At 47.7% G+C, this 18,759-nt stretch overlaps 1 protein-coding gene across 11 annotated transcripts in view; it reads left to right on the plus strand.

The window, feature by feature from the left end:
- The first annotated feature begins 6,341 nt into the window (after positions 1 to 6,341).
- NLRP1 (NLR family pyrin domain containing 1) overlaps positions 6,342 to 18,759 on the plus strand; it is a 76,742-nt gene continuing 64,324 nt past the window's right edge. For 9 of the 11 annotated variants that reach the window (XR_004054949.1, XM_030922963.1, XM_030922960.1 and 6 more), the window contains exons 1-5: positions 6,342 to 6,560; positions 6,804 to 7,221; positions 8,048 to 8,224; positions 8,833 to 9,036; positions 16,139 to 17,843. Coding sequence is in view for 10 of the 11 variants with exons in the window: in XM_030922963.1 (XP_030778823.1) it covers positions 6,951 to 7,221; positions 8,048 to 8,224; positions 8,833 to 9,036; positions 16,139 to 17,843 (2,357 nt within the window). In the remaining variant the exon portion in view is untranslated. Of the gene's footprint in view, positions 6,561 to 6,659; positions 7,222 to 8,047; positions 8,225 to 8,832; positions 9,037 to 16,138; positions 17,844 to 18,759 lie in introns of those variants that run through there. The other 2 variants (XM_030922961.1, XM_030922966.1) reach the window with 2 other exon arrangements.

Here is an 18,759-nt window from a genome sequence, read left to right on the forward strand (position 1 = left end):
CCCAATCTGTAACAACCCACATCCATTCCCAATCTGTAACCCAAATCCATTCCCAATCTGTAACAACTCACATCCATTCCCAATCTGTAACTCACATCCATTCCCAATCTGTACAACTCACATCCATTCCCAATCTGAACCACATCCATTCCCAATCTGTAACTCACATCCATTCCCAATCTGTAACAACTCACATCCATTCCCAATCTGTAACTCACACATTCCCAATCTGTAACTCACATCCATTCCCAATCTGTAACTCACATCCATTCCCAATCTGTAACAACCCACATCCATTCCCAATCTGTAACCCAAATCCATTCCCAATCTGTAACAACTCACATCCATTCCCAATCTGTAACCCAAATCCATTCCCAATCTGTAACAACTCACATCCATTCCCAATCTGTAACTCACATCCATTCCCAATCTGTAACTCACATCCATTCCCAATCTGTAACTCACATCCATTCCCAATCTGTAACTCACATCCATTCCCAATCTGTAACAACCCACATCCATTCCCAATCTGTAACCCAAATCCATTCCCAATCTGTAACAACTCACATCCATTCCCAATCTGTAACTCACATCCATTCCCAATCTGTAACAACTCACATCCATTCCCAATCTGTAACTCACATCCATTCCCAATCTGTAACTCACATCCATTCCCAATCTGTAACAACTCACATCCATTCCCAATCTGTAACTCACATCCATTCCCAATCTGTAACAACCCACATCCATTCCCAATCTGTAACCCAAATCCATTCCCAATCTGTAACAACTCACATCCATTCCCAATCTGTAACTCACATCCATTCCCAATCTGTAACTCACATCCATTCCCAATCTGTAACTCACATCCATTCCCAATCTGTAACAACTCACATCCATTCCCAATCTGTAACCCACATCCATTCCCAATCTGTAACAACTCACATCCATTCCCAATCTGTAACAACCCACATCCATTCCCAATCTGTAACAACTCACATCCATTCCCAATCTGTAACCCGCATCCATTCCCAATCTGTAACTCACATCCATTCCCAATCTGTAACCCACATCCATTCCCAATCTGTAACTCACATCCATTCCCAATCTGTAACAACTCACATCCATTCCAGTCTGTACCTCACATCCATTCCCAATCTGTAACAACCCACATCCATTCCCAATCTGTACCTCACATCCATTCCCAATCTGTAACAACCCACATCCATTCCCAATCTGTAACAACCCGCATCCATTCCCAATCTGTAACCCACATCCATTCCCAATCTGTAACTCACATCCATTCCCAATCTGTCTGTAACCCACATCCATTCCCAATCTGTAACCCACATCCATTCCCAATCTGTAACAACCCACATCCATTCCCAATCTGTAACAACCCACATCCATTCCCAATCTGTAACCCAAATCCATTCCCAATCTGTAACAACTCACATCCATTCCCAATCTGTAACTCACATCCATTCCCAATCTGTAACAACTCACATCCATTCCCAATCTGTAACTCACATCCATTCCCAATCTGTAACTCACATCCATTCCCAATCTGTAACAACTCACATCCATTCCCAATCTGTAACTCACATCCATTCCCAATCTGTAACAACTCACATCCATTCCCAATCTGTAACTCACATCCATTCCCAATCTGTAACAACTCACATCCATTCCCAATCTGTAACTCACATCCATTCCCAATCTGTAACTCACATCCATTCCCAATCTGTAACTCACATCCATTCCCAATCTGTAACTCACATCCATTCCCAATCTGTAACAACCCACATCCATCCCCAATCTGTAACAACTCACATCCATTCCCAATCTGTAACTCACATCCATTCCCAATCTGTAACTCACATCCATTCCCAATCTGTAACCCACATCCATTCCCAATCTATAACCCACATCCATTCCCAATCTGTAACTCACATCCTTTCCCAATATGTAACAAACCACATCTGTACTTTATTTGGCCAAAACTGCTCTTTCCACTGCTGTAGTCCCCACCCCTGCCCCATTGGAAGTAGCCAATCAGGATCAGCTTAGACTGTGCAGTCCAACTCCAGCCAGTGGGGACCGGACACGGTATCAGGGACTGACTGTGTTAGGGATAAAAACCACTTCCCTGCTTTGTTCAGTGTGCTCTTGCAGTGGCCAGAAGGGCAAGTGGTACCATTCTCCAGAAGTAAATTTGCCTTGCTGAGAAATCCTTTATTTGAGTGCTCATTTTCTTTGTGACTCCAAGCTCTTATTTCCAGCAATACCAAGCACACATCTGAAGGGACTAGATATTTCTATGTCAGTCATCCTGGAAGGCGGATAATCCTGGGGCCTGTGCTAGGAGTGATATGAATGTAGGACAACTTGTTCTCTTTCTAAGTATTAGAGCCAGACAGACCTGGCCTCCAAAGGGCAGAGGAGGCTGGAGAATCTTGAGGCTGGGCAATGACCTGCCCATGTATAATGGAAACCACCAGAGCTGCAGAGAGCTCCAGCTGGAAAAGGGACAGCAGGGATGATCCTGAACCAGAGGGCTCTGAGGACAGTGTGAGCCACAGCTATGGAGAGTGACGCCCTGATGTCTTTACCGTCCTTCATCCCTGATCCTTGGGGAAGGTCTTGCTCAAAATCGTATCCTCATATCATGGTCTCAGCTGTGCTGTGAATTGGGAAAACCCCATCCCACATTTCAGGAATGGGCCAGAAAAGAGCCATGCCCTAAAATGGCTGTGACAGAGAGGACACGTGGACCCAGCAACTTCAGGAGGATAGAAACGGGGTCTGAGACCAAGGGGACGACAGCAAGGTAGTCAAGACCAGTAGTCAGTCAGAGGGGAACCGAGGACTGACTTCAGAACCCCAAGAGGTAATGTCTGGGACATGCTTAGAAATAGGTGGGAGGAGGGGAATTTCAAGGAGGCTGATTCCCAGAAGTTATCCAGATCTGGATTCAAGTCATAGTAATTTGAATGTAAAGAGAAAGCCTCACTGTACTGTGCTGGAGTATTGGCCATACAGATGTTCCTCATGAGTTAAGTTTTAATTGAAAATAGTATGACTTGAATAAAAGTGAGCCTTAATATGTTCCTAAAATGCCTCAAAGAAAGGAAACAAAGACCCAAAGCACCAGAAACAGAGATAACTTTAAAAATTCAGGCTCAGAGAGGGCCAGTGGGTCGTCTCCACCAAACCCATGAGGCTGCTTCAATGCACAGAAAGTACTTGAGTGCCATCTAGTGGCCAGAGTGAGTAGCTGTTTAGAAGGATAAAAAGGAAAGGGTTCAAAAGACATTCCATGTCTGTGGCATTGATTGTGCTGACATTGTGGGCCAGGCTGTGATTTAGGCATAGCAGATACAACAGCGAACAAAACAAGCCAAGTCCTGTCTCCAGGAACCTAACATTCTATCGGCAGGAGGGGGTGACAGAAGGTAAATAAGTCTGTAACATCAGGCAGTAATAAGTGTCGTGCAGAAAAATGAAGCAGGGAGTGGAGGAATACTACTTAGCAGGCGGTTGGATAGCACACCTCTCAATATCTGGGGAAACCATTCCAAGGCAATGGAAAGACTAGTGCAAAGGCCCTAGAGTGAAAGTATTCTTGGCGTATTCAAGGAACAGGCAAGAGATTACAAGGACCCAGAGCAGAGTGAGGGAGGGGGATAGTGTAGGAGATAATGCCGGAGAGATGTCAAGGGCTAGATCATGCAGCCCCCGGGAGCCACTGGGAGGACTTTGGGGGATTTGGGAAGTTTATGTTGTTGTTTGGTTTTTTGTTTTGTTTTGTTTGAGACGGAGTTTCATTCTTGTCGCCCAGACTGGAGTGCAGTGGCATGATCTTGGCTCACTGCAATCTCTGCCTCCTGGGTTCAAGCGATTCTCCTGTCTCAGCTTCCTTAAGGATTACGGCGTGCACCACCACACCAGGATAATTTTTTTTTTTTTTTTTTTTTTTTTTTGTATTATCAGAGATGGGATTTCACCATGTTGGCCAGGCTGGTCTTGAACTCCTGACCTCAGGTGATCTGCCCACTTCAGCCTCCCAAAGTGCTGGGATTACAGGCATGAGCCACTGTGCCTGGCCGGATTTGGGAAGTTTTTAAATATTATTTCATAGGGACAGGGTCTTGCCATGTTTCCCAGACTGGTCTTGAACTGCTGGCCTCAAGTGATCTTCCCACCTCAGCCTTCCAAAGTGCTGGGATTACAGGCATGAGTCACCGCACCTTTGGTTGGACTTTGGTTTTACTCAGGGTGAGATGGGGAGTATGGGAAAGTTTTGAGCTGAGAAGTGACCTGACCTAATTTATGCTTTAAGTGGATAATTCTGGCTGCTAGACGGAGCGTAGACAGTAAAGGGGCAGCGTCAGCATGGGTGGGAGACACGTGGACGGCTAGCACAATGATCCCAGTAAGAGACGATTGAGGGCTGGACCAGTGGCCCCAGTGGGCATAGTGGGATGGGCCAGGTTTCTGATCTGTTTAACAGGTTGAGTGGATCTCCAGTGGCCAGTGATTTAATCAATTATGCCTATGAGGTGAAACCTCCAAGAAAACCCCACAGTTTTGTTTGTTTGGGGTTTGGAGAGCTTCCAGGTTAGTGAAGCAGGAAGGGGCAGGGAGAATGGGGTGCCCAAGGAGGCAAGGAAGCGCTGTGCCCCCTCCCCCACCCACACCTTGACCTTGCCATCTCTTCCATTTGGCTATTCCTGAGCTGTATCTTTCATCATGAACTGATAGTAATAAAGTGCTTTTCTCAGTCCTGTGAGTCATTTCAGTAAATTATTGAACCTGCCAGAGGCTGTGGAAACCCTTGCATTTGTCACCAAGTCAGACAGAGGTGCCAGTGGTCTGGGCACCCCATTTGCAACTGGCATCTGATATGAGGCCAGCCCTTCACTGAGCCCCTAAACCTGTGGGGTTTGATGCCGAATCCAGGCAGTTAGTGTCAGAATTGCACTGTAGGACACAAGTTGGTGTCAGAACTGGCTGGTGTTGAGGAGGAAAAAGAACCCACACAGCCCTCCCCCTGGCCATTCCTCCCACCATATGGAGTCTTAGGATCCTTCACGGAGTGCTCAGAGCCTCCCGATCATCCCACTTTTAGCACAGCGCTTTTCCACTTCTGGTCAGTCTGATGTTAGAATGCCCTACAATGTGCTTATTAGCCATTTTTAAAAACTAACATTTATAAAATTTACTTAGGCCAGGCACGGAGGCTCACACCTGTAATCCCAACACTTTGGGAGGCCAAGGTGGGCGGATCACCTTGGATCAGGAGTTCCACACCAGCCTGGCTAACATGGTGAAACCCCATCTCTACTAAAAATAGAAAAAAATTAGCCGGGTGTGATGGTGCGCACCTGTAATCCCAGCTGCCCAGGAGGCTGAGGCAGGAGAATCGCTGGAACCCGGGAGGTGGACGGAGGTTGTGGTAAGCCGAGATCTTGCCACTGCACTCCAGCCTGGGTGATAGAGACTCTAAGACCTTTAGCTGAATTGAAGCCTCTTGGTAAACCTATGATGTCTCATTTAATAGATGGGCAAACTGAGGCTCCAAGAAATAAATCAGGCACATAAGGAGTCCTTGTCCAAGCAAGCCATGGGTTGAAGCCTGGGCTCTGCCAGTCCAAGTGAAACCAAAGCATCTCCAGAAATTCCTGGTGGTGTGTTACATCAGCAAATGAGTTGGGTAATGTCATTCCTCAACCTGGAGTCAGCGGCATCTTGCAGATTCCACCAGAGAGGAAGTCTCCACCTAGCTCCCCGAGGCCTGCTTGCAAGAATGAGGAAGGAGCGGTTCTGCTTTCAGGTGGAAGTGTTCACCAGTTAAGTGCTGGGCTGCCCACAAGGCAAACAGCCTCCTGGGCCTGGGACACATGCTTCAGTGCCCCTGGTAGCATGGCAGGACATGCAGTGCAACTCAACAAGCTCCCAAAACCACGAGAGGCTGGGAAAAATGCTCCCTGGCCCAGTTCTAATGTTTCCCAATAAGGACCTGCCCGGCCAGACACAGGGGGCCCCACCCATCCTGAGAGGCTGGTCCTGGAATGTAGACACAACTGCTTGGAGAATCTCTGCATCCTGGCTCCGCACACAGGCTCTAGGTGACGGGCTGGCAGAGTGCCCGTGTGTAGTATGGGCCTATACCTGCTGCAGCATCAGCTAGTCTGGGCCTGTGCCCCGGGTCCGCCTATAGATGTCATGTGGCCCATCTGAATATGTGACTGGGAGTCTAGTCTACCCAGGCCTGGTTTGTGCCTACCCCCTGGCCACGCCCCTTGTGAGTTTTCTCTGGGTGACATTTCCTTCCTACTCTTGTTGACGGGGGCTCTTCTTGCTGGTCGGTGCCCCAGGGCCAGGAGAGGTCTGAAGAGACCTGGGAGCCGGTAGCCCTGGGCTCCGCTCTGGGTTCTGAAAGCCCATTCCTTGCTCTGCGGCTCCTCCCACCCCACCTCTTCTCAGCCTTGCAGCTCAGCGGTTGATCTCAGGAGTCCAGGACCCCGGAGAGGGAAGAATCTGAGGAACACAGAACAGTGAGCGTTGCCCACACCCCATCCCCCGTCACCACATCTCCCCTCCCCCTCCCCCTCCCCCTCCCCCTCCCCCTCCCCCTCCCCCTCCCCCTCCCCCTCCCCCTCCCCCTCCCTGCCTGGTCCTGGGCCCCATCCCAGCACCTCCCTGTCAGCTGACTTCTTCCAGGGTCTCGCAGGCCCTTCTGGGCTCCTCCCTCCCCTGGCTTTTCCTACCACTCCCCCTCTATCGGCATCTATCTGCAGGTGGCCTGGGATTTATAAAACTGGGTTCTGAATGCTGAATAGGAGACGGTAAGAGCCAAGGCAAAGGACAGCACTGTTCTCTGCCTGCCTGATACCCTCACCACCCGTGAACCATCCCCCAGACGCCCCCTTAACTCTGGGACAGAGATGGCTGGCAGAGCCTGGGGCCGCCTGGCCTGTTACTTGGAGCTCCTGAAGAAGGAGGAGCTGAAGGAGTTTCAGCTTCTGTTCGCCAGTAAAGTGCACTCCAGCGGCTCTTCGGGCGAGACACCCACTCAGCTGGAGAAGACGAGTGGCATGGAGGTGGCCTCATACCTGGTGGCTCAGTATGGGGAGCAGCGGGCCTGGGACCTAGCCCTCCGTACCTGGGAGCAGATGGGGCTGAGGTCACTGTGCACCCAAGCCCGGGAAGGGGCAGGTGAGTAGCCAAAGGACCCCTCTGCCCGCTGGACATCCCCTGGCCCCTACCCCTGCCCTGCCCTCTTGGAACCCCACCACCACCACCACTGAGCCCTCCCTGCCAGGCCTTCCTCTGGGCAGTGACGTGGAACTGCCCTGTGAAAGGCAGACCCAGGCCCCAGACTACACTTGAGCAGGGAGGCTTGCTAGGGGGCCCTTGCTGCACCTCAGAGCCCCACCCTCTTCTATTCAAGTGCATTCCCAGTACTTGCCTGGCATTGTAGTTAGGAGCACAGACTTGGGAGTCAGTCTCTATCCCCCGTCCTGGCACTATCACCCTGGGCCAATCACTTCACTGCTCTCTGCCTGTGTCTCTGCAAAATGGGAGAGTGAGAGCCCGCCTCCCTGGGCTATGTGAGGGTTAAAAGAGATCATCCAGGTTAAACATTTAGCACAGAGTCTGATATACAGTAAGTGCTCAATAAATAAGATCTCCCCTGTTGTTGCTGCTGCTGTTGTTATTACTATTAGCTCCCCTGGGTGGCAGATGCCGTCGGCCCAATGAAGCACAGCTGAGGCTCGGGAGGAGTAGTGATTTACGCAGGGAGGTAGTCAGGACCAAGACAGATATGCAGATTTCCTGATCCCACACCAGGACTTTTTGCCTAGCAGTATCTGTAAGAGCATCATTCTTCAGACAAGCCTCTAGAGGAGGTTGTAGAGGGCTGCAGCGGGTTCGCTGGTGTATCCTGACCTCTTGGTTGAGACAGGAGACCAGCTCAGTTCCCTGGCACCTGCCCCTGCCCCTCTAATGTGTCTCCAACCTCTTTATCTCTTTCCTGTAGACTACTCTCCCTCATTCCCCTACAGCCCGAGTGAACCCCACCTGGGGTCTCCCAGCCAACCCACCTCCACCGCAGTGCTGAGACCCTGGAACCGTGACTTGCCAGCGGAGTGCACCCAGGGCTCAGAGAGAAGGGTTTTGAGACAGCTGCCTGACACATCTGGACACCGCTGGAGAGGTGAGGCTTGCTGAGTCCGGCCGACAGCCCTGGGTGGAGCTGCGAATCCGCTGGTGGGCCGCACCCAGATGATCATGTCTGTCCATGGGAACCTGACGTGGGGGACCGCAGAGGAAGGACAGGGGAGCCAGGGTGGGCTGTGAGAGGTAGGCCTGGAAGTGACCTTTCAGGGACCCCTCAGGGGAGAGATTGCACCCCTCCCCATTCGACAGATGGAGAAGCTGAGACCCATATGAGTCAGGCAATGAGTCTTACCCAACTGGGTGTCATGGGTGACATGGTCCTTGCCCGAGGAGAACTCGGCTCATAATATTGGTGGGCTGTGAAGATCCTGAGGGTCAGGGTGGTCCAGAAGTTCTGAGGAGGACTCTGTTTTCCAGACAGACCCCAAGAAGAGGCTAGGCTTAGTCCTTGGCCCAAGCCAGCTCCCTCACATGACTTCTCTCTTCACTACTAAGAGAATAAAATTGTCCCTCTACTTTGACATGGTTTTTAAAATAATATTATTAAGACTCATCTCTCAGGACTGTTGTGAGAGTTTAAAATATGTGCACCTAAAAGAAAATAAATGTTCAGTAAATGGTCATTTTTCTTTTAATTCCCCCCAGAAATCTCTTCCTCACTCCTCTACCAAGCTCTTCCAAGCTCCCCAGACTTTGAGTCTCCAAGCCAGGAGTCGCCCAATGCCCCCACATCCACAGCAGTGCTGGCGAGCTGGGGATCCCCACCTCAGCCCAGCCTAGCACCCAGAGAGCAGGAGGCTCCTGGGATCCAGTGGCCTCTGGATGAAATGTCAGGAAATTACTACACAGGTGAGACCTTACTGAGCTCCTGGCGGGGTGGTGAGGTGGGAGAGGCAAATGCATGGACAAAGAGTCCCCTGGGGACCAGGTTGGCAGGCTGAGCAGAGGTTAAACATCTGAAATTTCCCTCAGGAAATCCCACCGTTGGAGCCTCTCCACTGGTCCAAGGCACTGTTTCCAGGAGGTCCCTGGGCATCAAAATACAGATGTGTTAGCACATCAGGGGGACAACAGAGCAAGGATGGGGGAGGCTGGATGGGGTTACACATCACCTGGTTTACTGGACAGGGCACGGGCCTGGGGTCAGGAGAGATGGGTTCAATTTCCACTGAGCTCCTCATCCCACAAGTGGCCTACAGCTAGTCCCATGCCCATCAGTGCTCACTGGACACTCTCTGGCTTAGACCATGTCCAGGGCTTTACGTGTACATTGGCCTTAAATTTTACAACCACTCCATGAGATAAATATTGCTATTATCATACCATGGAGATGAGAAAACCAAGGATCAGAAAGATAGTCTCACAGTTAGTACTAGCAAAGATGGAATTCAGCCTTCACTCTCATCCAGCAATCCACACATTTAACTCTAACATAGGGGGTGCCCTCATCTGGGCAATGAGGACAGTCATGCTAAAGCCACAGGTACAGAGGCTCCTGATGCCACAGGCTCCTTAACCACTAACTACACTGCCTCTCAATGCCAGGGGATGCCTCCTTTGAAGTCTGGGAGATGTTAAGTTAAAAGGATTTCTTCTGCACCCAGCTAGGAGTAAACTTGTAGACTTCGTGGTCCTATATGGCCTAGGCTCAAAGTATATCAGTTTACTTAATTATTCACACCATTTTCCATTCAAAAAAAAAAAAAGAAGAAGAAGCCATGGAACAAACCTGCACATATACCGCCTGAGTCTAAAATAAAAAATAAATAAACCCCTATTTTTAAAATCTTGATAGGGTATATAAGGAAAGATCAACATTCAAGTTAAACTAAGGAAAACAGAATCTGCAACAAAGTCAAGAAAGGAAGATTCTAACACTTGACTCGAAGTTGCTTCTTTCTGTATCTGAGAATCACAAAGATAACTTTTTCTCAGAATGATTTTGTGGATTAGAAAACCCAAATAAACAGTAAAGATCATTAAAACTGAAAAACAGAAAAGAAGGAAGAGAGGAAGACTATAAAGACATCAGAGCCATCTATAGAAGCATAAAAATGCAGTAACTTTAAAAGTGAAAAAAACAAGTATGAAAACCACAAAGACTAACTCATTGCTATAAATAAAGGTTCCATGGGTTGTGGACATTCTAGCAACACTGGCAAAAGGGGAAATATAATGGGTTACACAATACCTGTTAATAGAAAAGACCAATGCAAGGGAACTACATTTTTCCCTGATTCGAAATTCCAAGGGAATTCTTCAAATAGGGAACTTTAAAAAAAAACCTTGGCCGGGCGCGGTGGCTCAAGCCTGTAATCCCAGCACTTTGGGAGGCCGAGACGGGCGGATCACGAGGTCAGGAGATCGAGACCATCCTGGCTAATACGGTGAAACCCCGTCTCTACTAAAAAATACAAAAAACTAGCCGGGCGAGGTGGCGGGCGCCTGTAGTCCCAGCTACTCGGGAGGCTGAGACAGGAGAATGGCGTGAACCCGGGAGGCGGAGCTTGCAGTGAGCTGAGAGCCGGCCACTGCACTCCAGCCTGGGCGGCAGAGCAAGACTCCGTCTCAAAAAAAAAAAAAAAAAACCTTTTAGTTTCAGAAACACATGTGCAGGTTTGTTACATAGGTAAATTATGTGTCACAAGTGTTTGCTGTACAAATTATCTTGTCGCCCTGGTAATAAGCATGGTACCTTTTAGGTAGTTTTTGTTTTTGCTTTTTTGTTTTGTTTGTTTGTTTGGAGACGGAGTCTCGCTCTGTCGCCCAGGCTGGAGTGCAGTGGCACGATCACCACTCACTGCAAGCTCCGCCTCCCAAGTTCACGCCATTCTCCTGCCTCAACCTCCCGAGTAGCTGGGACTACAGGCGCCCACCACCACGCCCAGCTAATTTTTTGTCTTTTTAGTAGAGACAGGGTTTCACCGTGTTAGCCAGGATGGTCTCAATCTCCTGACCTCAGGATCTGCCCACCTCAGCTTCCCAAAGTGCTGGGATTACAGGCGTGAGCCACGGCGCCTGGCTCAGCAGTTTTTTAATCCTTACCCTCCTCCCACTCTTCACCCTCAAAAGGTCACAGTATCTATTGTTCCTTTTATTGTGTCCATGTGTACTCCATGTTTAGCCCTAACTTATGAATGAGAACATGCAGTATTTGGTTTTCTGTTCCTGTGTTAGTTTGCTTATAATGCTCTCCAGCTCCATCCAACTTGCTGCAAAGGCATGATCTCATTCTTTTTTATGGCTGTGTAGTATTCCATGTGCAAATGTACCACATTTTCTTTAACCAGTCTATGGTTGGTTCCATACTGGTGCTATTGTGACTAGTGCTGCAATGAAAATACATGTGCATGCATCTTTATGGTAGAATGATTTACATTCCTTTGGGTATATACCCAATAATGGGATTGCTAGATTGAATGGTAGTTCAGAGTTCTTTGGGAAATCGCCAAGTTGCTTTCCACAGTGGCTGAACTAATTTACATTCTTACCAGCAGTGTATAAGCGTTCCTGTTTCTCTGCAATCTCACCAACATCTGTTATTTTTTGACTTCTTAGTTATAGCCATTCTGACTGGTATCAGTAGTATCTCATTGTGGGTTTGATTTGCATTTTTCTAATAATAAGTGATGTTGAGCATTTTTTCATATGCTGTTGGTCATGTGTATGTCTTCTTTTGAAGTATCTATCAGCGTCCTTTGTCCACTTTTTTTTTTTTAGACAGTCTCGCACTATCATCCAAGCTGGAGTGCAGTGGTGCGATCTCTGCTCACTGCAACCTCCCCCCTCCCAGGCTCAAGGGATTCTCCTGCCTCAGCCTTCCAGGTAGCTGGGATTACAGGTGTGCACCATCACGCCCGGCTAATTTTTGTATTTTTTAGTAGAGATGGCCTGTTGGCCAGGCTGGTCTCGAATTCCTGACCTCAAGTGATCTGCCCGCCTCAGTCCCCAAAGTGCTGGGATTACAGGCATGAGCCACCACGCCCAGCCGTTTGTCCACTTTTTAATGGGATTGTTTTTGACTTGTTTATGTGTTTAAGTTCCTTATAGATTCTGGATATTCCAACTTTGTCAGATGGGTAGTTTGCAAATATTTTCTCCCATTCTGTGGGTTGTCTACTTTGTGGGTAGTTTCTTTTGCTGTGCAGAAGTTCTTTAGTTTAATTAGGTCCCATTTGTCAATTTTTGTTTTCATTGCAATTGCTTTTGGGATCTTCCTCATGAAATTTTTGCCAGGACCTAGGTTCAGAATGGTATTTCCTAGGTTTTCTTCAGGGTTTTTAAAGTTCTAGGTTTTATATTTAAGCCTTTCATCCATCTTCCATTGATCTTTGTATATGGTATAAGGAAGGGGTCCAGTTTCAATCTTCTGCATATGGCTAGCCAGTTATCTCAGCATCACTTATTGAATAGAGAATCCTTTCCCCCTTGCTTGTTTTTGTCAACATTATCAAAGATCAGATGGTTGTAGGTATGCAGCTTTATTTTTGGGCATTTTATTCTGTTCCATTGGTCTGTGTGTCTACTTTTATACCAGTAGCATGCTGTTTTGATTACTGTAGCCTTGTACTATAGTTTAAAAATAGGTAATGTGATGCCTCCAGATTTGTTATTTTTTACTTAGAATCGCTTTGGCTATTTGGGCTCTCTTTTGGTTCCATATTAATTTTATAATTCTTTTTCTAATTATGTGAAGAATGTCATTGGTTGTTTGATAGGAATAGCATTGAATCTGTAAATTGCTTGGAGTAGTATGGCCATTTTAACAATATTGATTATTCCTGTTCATGAGCATGGAATGTTTTCCATTTGTGTGTGTGTGTCATCTCTGATTTCTTTCAGCAGTGTTTTGTAGTTCTTGCTATAGAGATCTTTCACAATCCTGGTTAGATGTATTCCTAGGTATTTTTTTGTGGCTGTTGTGAATGGGATTGCATTCTTGATTTGGCACTCAGCTTGGATGTTGTTGGTTTATGGAAATGCACCAACATTGCACAATGTTACATAATACTTACTACCCAATAGAAGAAATTGATGTTGCATCCTGAAACTTTGCTGAAGTTGTTTATCAGATCTAGCAGATGTGGGGCAGAGACTAGGAGGTTTTCTAGGTATAAAATCATAACATCTGCAAACAGAGATACTTTGACTTCCTCTCTTCCCATTTGGATGTCTTTCACTTCTCTCTCTTACCTGACTGCTCTGGCTAGGACTTCTAGTACTATGTTGAATAGATGGTAAGAATGAGCATCCTTGTCTTGTTCTGGTTCTCAAGGCGAATACTTCCAGCTTCTGCCCATTCAGTATGATGTTGGCTGTGGTTTTGTCATAAATGGCCCTTATTATTTTGAGGTATGCTCCTTCAACGTCTAGTTTGTTGAGAGTTTTAACATTAAAGGATGTTGAATTTTATCAAATGCCTTGTCTGCATCTATTGAGATGATCATGTGGGGGCTTTTTTACTTCTGTTTATGTGATGGATCACATTTACTGATTTGCATATGTTGAATCAAACATGCATCCCAGAGATAAAACCTATCTGGTTGTGGTGAATTCGCTTTTTGATGTGCTGCTGGATTCAGTTTGCTAGTATTTTGCTGAAGATTTGTGCACCTATGTTCCAAAGGAGTCCCCTCCTCCTCAATTTTTTGGAATAATTTCAGTAGAAATTGTACCAGCTCTTCTTTATATGTCTGGTAGAATTCAGCTGTGAATCTCTCTGGTCCTGGCCTTTTCTGGTTGTTAGAATTTTTGTTACTGATTCCATTTTAGAACTCATTATTGCTCTGTTCAGAGTTTTAATTTCTTCCTAGTTCAGTCTTAGGAATTTATTTCTTGTAGGTTTTTCTAATTTCTGTGTATAGAGGTGTTCATAATAGTCTCTGAGGGTTTTCTGTATTTCTGTGGGGTCGGTGGTAATGTCCTCTTTGTCATTTCTTGTTGTGTTTATTTGGATCTTCTATCTTTTTTTTTTTCTTTATTAGTCTAGCTAGTGGTCTATCGATCTTATTTATTCTTCCAAAGAATGAACTTTTGGTTTTGTTGATCTTTTGTATGGTTTTTTCCATCTCAATTTCATTCAGTTCAGCTCTGATTTTGGTTATTTCTTGTCTTCTGCTAGCTTTGGGACTGATCTGCTCTTGTTTTTCTAATTCTTCTATTTGTGATGTTAGGTTGCCAATTGGAGATTTTTCTAACTTTTTGATATGGGCATTTACTGCTGTAAACTTTCCTCTTAACATCGTTTTATCTGTGTCCCAAAGATTTGGTATATTGTATCTTTGTTCTCACTGGTTTCAAAGAATTTTTTATCTCTGCCTTAATTTCATTATTTACCCAAACACCACTCAGGAGCAGGTTGTTTAATTTCCATGAATTGTATGGTTTTGAGCTATCTTCTTTGTATTGATTTTTTTTAATTGTGCAGTGGTCCAAGGGTGTGGCTGATACGATTTGTGTTTTTTTTTTAATTTGCTGAGAACTTTTTATGGCAGATTGTGTGGTTGATTTTACAGTATATGCCATGCGCAAATGAGAAGAATATATATTCTGTTGTTTGAGGTGGAGAGTTCTGTAGATGTCTGTTAGGCCCATTTGGTTGTGTCAAATTTAGGTCACAAATATCTTTGTTAGTATTCTGCCTTGATGATCTGTTCAATACTGTCAGTGAGTGTTGAAGTCTCCCATTAGTACTATATGGTTATCTAAGTCTCTTTATCAGTCTCTACAAACTTGTCTTACGAATCTGGGTGCTCCTGTATTAGGTGTATATATATTCATAATAGTTAAGTTGGCTGGGCACGGTGGCTCACGCCTGTAATCCCAGCACTTTGGGAGGCGGAGACGGGCAGATCACGAAGTCAGGAGATTGAGACCATCCTGGCTAACACAGTGAAACCCCGACTCTACTAAAAACATAAAAAATTAGCCGGGCATGGTGGCGGGCGCCTGTAGTCCCAGCTACACGGGAGGCTGAGGCAGGAGAATGGCGTGAACCCGGGAGGCAGAGCTTGCAGCGAGCCAAGATCGCACCACTGCACTGGCCTGGGCGACAGCGAGACTCCGTCTCAAGAAAAAAAAAAAAAAGTCTTCTTGGTGAATTGAACCCTTTATTATTATGTAATGCCTTTCTTTGTCTTTGTTGAATGTTGTTGATTTGAAGTTTGGTCTGAGATTAGAATGGCAATCCATGCTTTTGTTTGTTTTCCATTTGCTTGGTGGATTTTTCCCCATCCCTTTACTTTGAGCCTATGAATGTCATCGCATCCGCAGGCTCCATGCTGCTGCAGATGTCTGGGAGACGGTGAGAACACACCTGAGTGTTATCTGCACTGGGGGCAAGGGACCCCCATCTGTCATCCACTAAGGGCACCTCCTGGACTGGAGAACTATTCCCCCAGTATTTCTGGCCTGCCTGGCTTACAGGCAGAGAAAGAGCCCTCAGACAGATGACCACAGCTGTTGCTGAGGGACACGGTTGGCAGGTACCGCAACAGCAGGTGCTCAGGGGATGCTGTCAGCGTCTGCTACACACTCTGGTATCTCCTCCACAACTCCATGACCTCCTATAATCCCCAGCTTACGGATGAGAAAGCTGAGGCTCACAGGGGTTAATGGCCAGCATCACGTGCTTAGTGAGGACAGAAAGTTGTGTCTATTTTGTTCACTCTTTATCCCCAGCCCCTGTAGCAGCACCTGGCACATAGTAAGCCCTTGATAAATATTCAGTGAAGGAAAGTCATTCAGGGAGTGTGACTTGGGCTGAGTCAAGACTTGAACTGGGATCTTCTACCCCAAAGCACATGTCCCTTCCGCCGCATGGCAAGAACATACCAGTGTCTGCAGCCAGCGCAGTGTGTGGCTTGGAGTAGGTGCCTAAAAGGGTTGTTTAATTAATTATTCATTCTTCTGTTCTCTACCCTTATGTTCCTTCTTTCCCTCCCTTACTTAGGAATCAGAGAAAGAGAGAGAGAGGAATCAGAGAAAGGCAGGACTCCATGGGAGGCAGCAGTAGGAACGCCCCCACAGGTGCACGCCAGCGTACAGCCCCACCGCCACCCACAGGAGCCTTCTGCGAGAGAGAGCCTCTGTTCCACATGGTCCTGGAAAAATGACGATTTGAACCAAAATTTCACACAGCTGCTACTTCTACAAAGACCTCACCCCAGAAGCCATAAGCCGCTGGTCAAGGGAAGCTGGCCTCATGATGTGCAGGAGGATCGAGGACGTTTAATTGAGATCAGAGACTTATTTGGCCCAGGCCTGGATACCCAAGAACCTCGCATAGTCATACTGCAGGGGGCTGCTGGAACTGGGAAGTCAACACTGGCCAGGCAGGTAAGGGCAGCCTGGGGGAGAGGCCAGCTGTATGGGGACCGCTTCCAGCACGTCTTCTACTTCAGCTGCAGAGAGCTGGCCCAGTGCAAGGTGGTGAGTCTCGCTGAACTCATCGGAAAAGACTGGACAGCCACGCAGGCTCCCATTAGACAGATCCTGTCTAGGCCAGAGCGGCTGCTCTTCATCCTCGACGGTGTGGATGAGCCAAGATGGGTCTTGCAGGAGCCGAGTTCGGAGCTCTGTCTGCACTGGAGCCAGCCGCAGCCGGCGGATGCACTGCTGGGCAGTTTGCTGGGGAAAACCATACTTCCCGAGGCATCCTTCCTGATCACGGCTCGGACCACAGCTCTGCAGAACCTCATTCCTTCTTTGGAGCAGGCACGCTGGGTAGAGGTCCTGGGGTTCTCTGAGTCCAGCAGGAGGGAATATTTCTACAAATATTTCACAGATGAAAGGCAAGCAGTTAGAGCCTTGGGGTTGATCCAATCAAACAAAGAGCTCTGGGCCCTGTGTCTCGTGCCCTGGGTGTCCTGGCTGGCCTGCACCTGCCTGATGGAGCAGATGAAGCGGAAGGAGGAACTCACATTGACCTCCAAGACCACCACGACCCTCTGTCTGCATTACCTTTCCCAGGCTCTCCGAGCTCAGCCGCTGGGGCCCCAGCTCGGGGACGTCTGCTCTCTGGCTGCTGAGGGCATCTGGCAAAAAAAGACCCTTTTCAGTCAAGATGACCTCAGGAAGCATGAGTTAGATGGGGCCATCGTCTCCACCCTCTTAAAGATGGGTATTCTTCAGGGGCACCCCATCCCTCTGAGCTACAGCTTCATTCACCTCTGTTTCCAGGAGTTCTTTGCAGCAATGTCCTATGCCCTGGAGGATAAGAAGGGGAGAGGTAAACATTCTGATTGCATCATAGATTTGGAAAAGTTGCTAGCAGCATATGGAACACATGGCCTATTTGGGGCACCAACCACACGTTTCCTATTGGGCCTGTTAAGTGATGAGGGGAAGAGAGCGATGGAGAACATCTTTAACTGCCGGCTGTCTCAGGGGAGGAACCTGAAGCAGTGGGTCCCGTCCCTGCAACCCCTGCTGCAGCCACACTCTCTGGAGTTCCTCCACTGTTTGTACGAGACTCAGAACAAAACGTTCCTGACACAAATGATGGCCGATTTCCAAGAAATGGGCATGTGTGTGGAAACAGACATGGAGCTCCTGGTATGCACTTTCTGCATTAAATTTTGCCACCACGTGAAGAAGCTTCAACTGATTGAGGGCAGGCAGCACAGACCAGCATGGAGCCCCACCGGGACAGTCCTGTGAGTACCCAAAATACCCATGTCTCCAGCTCCTCTGTCGGTCCATAAGCCCGAGTGACCTGAGCACCAGAGGCATGCTCACTGAGCCTGGCCAGGGGCGGGGGTGGCTAAAGGATCAGGGTCGCCAGTGACTTCTAACTACCCAATCTGACCACCATGCTCTGTCCACCTAGGCCCCTCTGCAGTGCCCGGCTGTGGGGCAAGCCTTGCTTGCTTCTGGAGAGGCCACTGGGCCCTGCCATGTCTGCCACCTCTCCTTCTACCCTTAGAATGACCGTCCACCTTCTCTCCTGGACGTGCTCCCACCTTCCTGCTGACCTTAGCTACCCCCACACTCCCCAAGGATCAGGCAGCCCCCCTACCCCTGCTCCTCTCTCTGGGCATTCATTCTCTCGGAGAAATTGCTCCTCCAGCTGCTTCAGGAACCCTCTCAATGATGACACTGGCCCTGAGATCTTCCCCAGCAGCTCGCAGAAAGAGTTTCCTATTTTTCCCTGCAAAACTGACTTCGTAATTATTTGTGACCATGGTGCCACCATTGCCCCAGGCACTCAACCTGAAACCCACCCTCTGATTGTATAAGAGCAGCCTCCTCTAACCATTCTCCAGCTCGGCAACCCTGAGAACTTCCCCATCCCGGTTCCCCGACCTCTGTCGCAGTACCGATCTGGTATGTGTCTATGTCCCGCTTTAGATGATTCATTCCATAAGTATTTATTCAGCACTGATTCTATGCCAGGCCCTACAGATCACAGATTAAAAAGCACAATACCTGCCTTAAGGAGCTCAAAAAATAGGGGAGAAGACAAACATTCATTTAATGACAACAGAGTGTGATGCCTACAACAGTAGAGGTATGGACAAGGTACTGTGGTGGCCCAAGGAAGGGAGTGATCACACAAGTGGACAATAAAGA

This window comes from Rhinopithecus roxellana, chromosome 19 (assembly GCF_007565055.1).
Source record: "Rhinopithecus roxellana isolate Shanxi Qingling chromosome 19, ASM756505v1, whole genome shotgun sequence".
Lineage (NCBI taxonomy): Eukaryota > Metazoa > Chordata > Mammalia > Primates > Cercopithecidae > Rhinopithecus > Rhinopithecus roxellana.